This window comes from Colobus angolensis, unplaced genomic scaffold, assembly GCF_000951035.1.
Source record: "Colobus angolensis palliatus isolate OR3802 unplaced genomic scaffold, Cang.pa_1.0 Scaffold603, whole genome shotgun sequence".
NCBI classification, from domain to species: Eukaryota; Metazoa; Chordata; class Mammalia; order Primates; family Cercopithecidae; genus Colobus; species Colobus angolensis.
The window spans coordinates 175,137-183,552 of NW_012119633.1; the positions used below are offsets into that span (position 1 = coordinate 175,137).

At 37.4% G+C, this 8,416-nt stretch overlaps 1 protein-coding gene across 1 annotated transcript in view; it reads right to left on the minus strand.

The window, feature by feature from the left end:
• CHM (choroideremia (Rab escort protein 1)) overlaps positions 1 to 8,416 on the minus strand; it is a 191,584-nt gene that overhangs the window by 49,636 nt on the left and 133,532 nt on the right. Inside the window, exon 9 of the mRNA XM_011963223.1 lies at positions 6,844 to 6,921. Within this exon, the coding sequence (XP_011818613.1) occupies positions 6,844 to 6,921 (78 nt within the window). The remainder of the gene's footprint in view (positions 1 to 6,843; positions 6,922 to 8,416) is intronic.

An 8,416-nucleotide genomic window follows, 5' to 3' on the forward strand; every position in this document is an offset into this window, starting at 1 on the left:
CAAGTGGTTAAAGTCCTGTGTCGAGCTCATCAGCGAGGGCAAATGATGCCTCTGACTTTGTGGACTTTGTGTAGTTCCATTACTCAGGCATTAGAGTTATTTGAAACTGACTCAGAGCATGGCGATACTGCCACAGGAGGTGAGGCATCTGAAGCTTTAGGGAGGAATGATCCTAGGGAGAAACATATTTACGCCCCGGTTGCTGAGGACAAGGAATTGGAAGAAGAGCTAATGCCTCCTTCATCTGAAGGAAATTCTGATTTGCAGCGTATTTTAGAGATGTTACAACAGTTGTTAAAATTGCAAGGTGCCGCTGCTCCTGCTTCTCCTATCTCTCCGCCATGAGCCTTCCCTGTTAAAAAGATTTCCCTTTGCCTCCACCTCCAACCTCTTTGCCTATGTCAGGTCAGGTTTTCTCTGTGCCTTTTCCTCCTGTAGGAGAAAAGAAGGAATTGAAGAAAAAGGATGATTTCGAGGAATTAGATCTATTCCCAATAACACGGGCTGCTTTCGGCCCCAATGCTCAGTTCCCAAACGGTGGCCAGAATGTGACTTTTACAGCCCTACAATTTAAATTTTTGAAAGAAATGAAAGCTGCAACAAAAATTATTAAGACCTTTAAAGGCCAGTGGAGCTAATTTAGATGAGTATATTAGGGCTTGTGCAGGCATTGAGGGAGCTATTTACAATGCTCAGTTGTTTGCTGGGGCACTTTCAAAGGCTTTAAAACGCAATTCTAAACAAGGTATATGCTATCAATGTGGGAAACCTGGTCATTTTAAAAAGGAATGCCAGAAAAAGTTAGGCTCTTCTGCTCTAAAAGAAAAAAGGTTACCATCTGATATGTGTAAATGATGTGGCAAGGGTCGACATTGGACCAATGAATGCCGTTCAAAAACTGATAAAAGTGGGAATGTATTGTCACCCCTCTCAGGAAACGGGAGCCGGGGCCCACAGGCTTGGGGCCCCAACAACTACAATGCAGGCCTACCCCAGTACCCAGTGAGCAGTGGCTTACAACATCAAGGAATGACCTCGAGTCCTCCTTAAAGACATCTTACCCTACCCCAGTTTCTCAGCTTTATGCTGCCACTAAGCAGAGTGCCGCTGCTGACCTAGCTATTGTCCAACCTCATACTTTATCTCCTAATGGAGGAATATATAAGTTGGCTACCAGAATGTGTGGTCCTTTGCCAAAGGGACATGTAGGACTTTTACTAGGTCGAAGCAGCAGCGCTATGTGGGGGTTAATGGTGGTCCCAGGAATTACTGATCCTGATTTTACTGATGAAATCCTTATTATGGTACAAGACTCACAACTTATGTGCCTAGAGGCAGGGGAACGTATTGCACAATTGCTTTTATTGCCTTTTTTTCCTTTCCTATCTAAAGATGTGTCTCGTCAAGGAGGTTTCGGTAGTACTGGGAAAACTGTTTTCTGGGAAACTTTAGTTTCTGATCAAAAACCTTTATGTTCACTGCAAATTAATAGGATACTTTTTGAGGGATTAGTCAACACAGGAGCAGATGTATCTATTATATGTTTGGCTCAATGGCTTGATCATTGGAAAAAGAAACAAGTATCGGTTACTGTATCCGGCCTAGGTACTGCTTCTATAGTCTACCAAAGTGTCGAGCCCCTGAGCTGTGTAGGACCTGAAGGATAACAAGGAAAAGTGTTCTTTTATAATTAACTTTTGGGGCCATGATCTTTTACAACAATTTGGTGCCTTTTTAAGCATTCTTCGTATTTCTTCAGCTGCCAAAAATATGACGTTCAAAATGGGCTACAATCCTTTAAACTCTTAGCCACTGTCCACAAGCCTCAAACTTTACAATTGAAGTGGAAAACTACAACTCCTGTTTGGGTGGAACAGTGGCCATTATCTAAAGAAACCATCATTCTTAGCAAACTATCACAAGAAGAGAAAACCAAACACCGCATGTTCTCACTCATAGGTGGGAACTGAACAATGAGATCACTTGGACTCGGGAAGGGGAACATCACACACTGGGCTTATCATGGGGAGGGGGGAGGGGGGAGGGATTGCATTGGGGAGTTATACCTGATATAAATGATGAATTGATGGGTGCTGACGAGTTGATGGGTGCAGCACACCAACATTGCACAAGTATACATATGTAACAAACCTGCACGTTATGCACATGTACCCTAGAACTTAAAGTATAATTAAAAAAAAAAAACAAAAAAAACTTAAGGCTTTAAAGAATTTAGTTAAGGAACAATTGGCCGAGGGGCATATTGAACCAACTACTTCTGCATGGAATTCTGCTGTGTTTGCCTGGTCGAAAAAAAAAAAAGAAAAGAAAAGAAAAAGAAAAATGGCACTTATTAACTGATCTTAGAGCTGTAAATGCTTGTATTCAACCTATGAGGACTTTACAACCTGGGCTTCCTAATCCACAGTCTGCTGGAGACGGTGCCAAAGGGCAAACACCGAATCCCAGCGAGCCCAACATGTAATGATGGTTTTAAAAGAAATTCAAACTTGTAAATAAAGAAAGGGGAAATGTAGAGGACTCCGTGCTCTCGCAAACGAGACGTTCCTGATAAGTCCTGCTCTTGCAAAGGAAGCAGGGAGTTCCCGATAGAAGCCAGCTGCAAACAGCAGACCCTGGGGGCTTGTTTATGTGTAAACATCTTGAAAATCCAGAAAGTCAGGGAAAGGTCAGAAAACAACAATGTGTCTTGTGACTTGGTAACATTCCACAAACGACTGTATAAAATAAAGGGGAGCGTGTCATTCGGGGCGGCCGCCATGTTTGTCTTGTGTGTTCATTCCTTTGTTTAGGAAACACGCGGACCCCAACAAGCGAGACTCCGTCTCAAAAATAGAAAAAAAAAAAAAAAAAAAAGGCATAGACATCAGAAAATATATATTCCTGATATCAGAAAAATACATTCCTGACATCAAGAGAGTCATAGTAGGAAAGCAAGTAAGTGAGACAGCTGAAGCACACAGAAAACAGTAGCTGAAGTAATTAATTACAACTACTGGTTATAGATGTATCTGGTCCTGGTCCAAGATTTTCTACCCTACCGAAATATCAAATACTATACTACTAAATGGCCAGATCTAATTTACAGGAGTTTTACCTGGTCAGCATAGCTGCAAAGGAAAAGAAAACTGTTCAACTAGAACATTCAGTGTTTCCAAAAACAGTCAACGGAAGCATGCAGTATTAGAATTTAGTGAAAAGGTTTAGAAAAGAACCACTGATACATACCTACGTCCTCCCAAATAAGAAAGCAGAACCAATCAAACAAAAGCGAGAAATAAAATCTGGCTGAAAATAGGTATGCATTTGGTTACATATTCCATATACCATGATTTAATGTGCCTCCTCAATGCCCTATTTCTTCTCTCAAAGTTGGTACAGTATTTTGATGTATAATTACCACATTAAACTCAATGCTGTGATCACTTATGCCTCTCTCAGTTTTCCTAAATGGACAGTGCAAAGAAAAGCACAAAAAGGGTTATAGTCAGTCTTTAATCTTTATTCATTTACTTAAGTCAAAGTTATTGAGTATAATGGCTACTAGGAACCTGTCGGGGGGTTCTGGAGATACGACAGTGAGTTCCTGCCTTTTCTTAAAGAGAACTTATGAAATGATCACACGAGGGGACATGACAGTGGGGAGTGGAGACTGACAGAGGGTTCTGATGTTGTCTGTGGGATCACAGAATAAACTCAGAACTTTGACTCAAAGTATAAGTAGTTCTTAACTGTCCTAAACAGGAGAGGGGATGTCAAGTGTTATATATAGAAAACTAGGAAAATAAAGGCAAACTAAAACCATAAGGAGACAGATGCAAATCTTTGCAGATTCCTTAGTTGGTACCCTAATTATACTTAGAATATAACAACTGTCTAAGCCAGCCTTGAATCCTTAAAAAGAAATGTATGTTGGATTGGCCCAATACAAGGTCAAGGTTTTTCCCCCAAAAAACGATCCCTCCCTTTATTTTCAAGTCCTAACAAAATATCTTGTATATTTGATTTTGAATGGCAAAGCTGTGTTTGGTAAAGATATACTGACTTGAGCCAACTTCAGTCAATGCTAGCTTTAGGTATTTATAAAGACTATTTGACTTGCTAGATTTGTTTAAAGAGGAAAATTTTAATATAAATATGGTAATTATTACTGAAGGTATAAATATGAACTTATACTATTCAAGTATTGCTTGACTCTTAAAACTTTTAAAGATCACTTAAGCAATTTAGTATAGTGAGAATATTGTAGATAACAGTAGTATTATGATTACAGGTCAAGTTTTTAAAACTGTCAAGTTACAGAAATAAATAGTTATAGCTTAGAATAAGTTTTCCAGGATGAGATTCATATACAGAATTCAAAATCATGGCATTCTAAAAAAACAAGGACATGAAGATGATGCTCACTGGAAAACTGGGGTTCTAGTAATATAACAATGTAATTAATAGCACAAGAAGACTGTGTGCTATTTAATTTACATTCATAAAAGCAGGCACATCCAAGTTGTTCAACTTTTTTTAAATTTCTCACTGGGACTGAAGATTATGCATTATGAGGGAACGGCTTACATTTGAGCACATAAAATATTTTAAGATAATTTATTTCTAAATATTAAGGAAAAGCCAAGTACTTTCTAAGAGCATTAAATAACTCAACCAAAACATGTCAAATCTAGAAGGAGATCCAGAGATTACTGCAGAGTCCATGTCATTCATCTTACAGATAAAGGATTCGGTCTAGAGGAAAGGATTTGCCTACTGTCATTCATGGCACTAACGGAAATCCAAGTCTCCTCTCATTCAAGGGCTACCCAACCTTTACTCATGCCTTAGAAGTTACAAAACAAGACATGTCTTTCTATGAAGATATTCTTAGAAGCAGTCTGCCTGCTATTAAAATTCACATTTGATTGTCGGTATATCTGGCAGTTTCATATTGATAAGGATTAGACTGAATTAAGACCTAGAGATCCCAGTTTGCCACGGAACACAGTACCCTTAACTAAACCCTCAATTTTACCTTATAGACCAGTGTTTCTCAGTGTCATCTAAGGACTTCCTATACTAGATTCACTTGGGGTTTTCTTTAAAACTGCAAATTACTGCATTCCCCCTAAGCATATTAACCAATTTCACTTTCTGAGGGTGAAGAACAGAAATCTGCATTTTTGCCAAGATTACCTGGTAATTTTTAGGCACACTGAAGTTTGAAAACCACCAATCTAGAGATTCATTTGGTCTCTAGACCATTAGCTTTCAGCTATCTGTTGCAACTGCAATCTGTACCGGATCATAAAAAAGAGCTCCTCTGTTCACAGCATGTCATAAAAACTAAGTCAAAGGTAAGGAAAAGGTAGCCTTTAGTTCAACAAATGCAATTACTATACTAGCATATCTTTAAAAAAAAAAAAAAAAAAAAAAAAACATGAGCTATGCAAATTATTCATGTCACATGGGACTGAAATGGGACCCCAAGGATAAAAGAATCTAAGTAAATAAACACCAAATAAGCAATTCATTATCTGGCTTTCTGTCATAGGAACATACTCTTGTAGCAAAATGAATGCACAAAGAAAAATGATTCTAGAAGTCTAAAGACAACTATTCCTTAACTTCCATAGAGTTCTTCAGGAATCAAGATGTTAACATCCTGGGTCTTTACGGATTAATTTTTCTATGCAAATTATCACGTTTCATTTTGTACTATCCTTCTATAAAAGTGCTAAAGGTACTTTACAAGCCTTTTAAAATGTGTGTCAGTGTTATCTTATACTACAGAATTACTCTTCTAAAGCAAATTTACTATCTAAGCATTACATATTTCTGGAGTTGAGGATTTTCTTCACCATACCTCAAAATACTAGGTTTTTCACTACAATTAGTCTATAAGAAGTTAAGAGACATTGTATGCCACTTAGACGATACAAAACTTTTGTAAAATGAAAGAAACAGCTTAAAATTTATATTATTTAAGCTTCCAGTGCAAATATTAAAATGTTTTATAACCTCAAAAATACTATTTAACTATATACTCCTAAAAACAATCATCCAAGAAATACAGGTGAGTAGATTGTTGAGAACGTGTAACAAAAAAGAAAAACACATAGCAATTTAGATAGTCTCTAAAACTGGATCTAAAATATTTAAGTTTCAGTGTAGAAGGTAGAAGTCAGAGAATATTTTATCCAGTGTAATTCAGACCAGTGATTATAACTGAAATATAAAATACACAGTAAACAAACGGTGTTCAGCTCTTTTAAAGAACAGGTAAATTCTTATTTCAATCCTAAAGCAGCCTATAGGCCTGATACTATTGTAAAAAAATTATCCTCAGATAAGAGGGCAGCAGAGTTTATGACAACAATCTACCTAAAAAACTCATTAAAATCTTTTCTCTTGGAGTGACATGCATTATCAGCAGAGATTAATCTGATGAGTCTTTAGGTGAATTCCATTTTTAAAAATGCAATAACAGAGGGCTTTGTTGTCATCTGATGAAAATCAATTAGAGGAGGTAAGGCCACAAGGAAAACTAACATCACTCATCACCCACCCCCTGGCAGCTGAAATGATTTGTCTTCCAAGCTTGGATGACCAGGAGCTATAGGCATATTGCAGGGAAATTAATTTAGTTTCTATATTCTGAACTCACTATTCTTGTTCTGGAGGACCTAAACACAAATTACTTTTAATCAAAGTTGATATGTTATTAATACCAACGAGGATCTTTGAAGAATCTTTTTTTTTTAAATTGACTTCAGCATTTTTCACCTGTGTTTGGGATATATACATATATATGAAGGTGACTTATATCATCCTTACTTTCTGGATTCTTTGTCCACTACAAGGCACTGTACTGAATGGCGAAGACAATAAATTCCACCAAACACTGCACACATCCTAGGAAGAGAACAGGAAAATAAGAATTAGGGTAATTGGGTTGAAAATTAAGGTAAAAATATCTTCTTTTAAGTATTTTACACTTCATAATTGGTATTACAGAAAAAAAAATTTGATAATGTATTATTTTCTCTATCATAGTACTAAAAGTCTCTCAGAGGCAAGATTAGTAATATCTTGACACAGTAGAAGTGCTACTGATAATAATATAATGCTGACATCTCTTAGAACTGTGACCAAACCAAAAGTGTCCCTAAGCAAGAGCCAATTATCCCCTGAAAATCAGCTCCTACCTACCTAACGTACAAAGAACACAAAACAGTCTCAAGAGGTAATGTATGTATGACACACCCAAGAGAAATCACCACTGAGAAGTGTTAAAGAGGAATTAAGCACAGAAGACTCTGGAAAACTAGATATTTTACTTACAATAAATGTAAGCAAAATCTCCCGTAGCCAAAACTCAACTGGGAACTGAAAGCTAGAGCAGTAAGCATGACTTAATGCAGCAGAAGCCCTAGGGAGTGTGCCTATCTCAGTAGTAATCTAAGTGCGTAAGTTTTAATGCACACATAAGGAGAGGAGAGGCCTTAAGATCCAGACAAGGCAGTAAGTAGAAAAGGAGATATTTTCTTATAATGTCTGGATTATTAAGGAGCTATGCCTCAGTTAAAGGGTAACCAAGAAAAGAGATCCATGAACTAAAAGAGGGAGAAAACAAGCAAAAAAAAAAAAAAAAAAAATTTTTGTTTGGGTGGATCCCTGAATGGAGGAAGACTACACTGTGTATTTATTAATATTATCAGTAGTCTGCCCTCATACATGTTAGGGGTTTGAAATTATACCACTATATGATACAAGAAGCTCTTAGTCAGTAAAATATAAAATATCATGAGAAGTGGCTCTGGGTCAATGAGTAGACTCCTGGACGCTTAGGGGAAGCAATGGCTAAAGCTTTGTGGTGGAATAAGACTAACTAAGGCCACATGAGATTGCCACAGATACCTAGATAATGAGTTTATAATCTAAAATTATACAACACATGAGGAAACACATCTTACTTTGAGTGAGCAGACAAAAGAAATAGCAGTAGGTTAAACTCCCCAAAATGTTATTCGGCTAGTATAACTATCTGATTGAGATATGGGTATGCTTAGGGTGAATGAATCAAAAACACAAGAAAATAATAATGGAATGTCCAAAAAGACGACTATGGTAGGCTGAAAAATACACTCTCCCATTAAGATGTTCACATTTTAATCTCTGGTTCCTGTGAATATATTACCATGCTTGGCAAGAAGGATTTTACAGTGGTGATTAATGTATTGATCTTGAGATTGGGAGATTATCCTGGTGGGTGCAACATAATCACAAGTGTCTTTAGAAGAAAGAGGTGGCTGGGAGCAGAGGCTCACACCTGTAATCCCAGCACTTTGGGAGGCCGAGGCAGGTGGATCACCTGAGGTCAGGAGTTTGAGACCAGCCTAGCTAACAT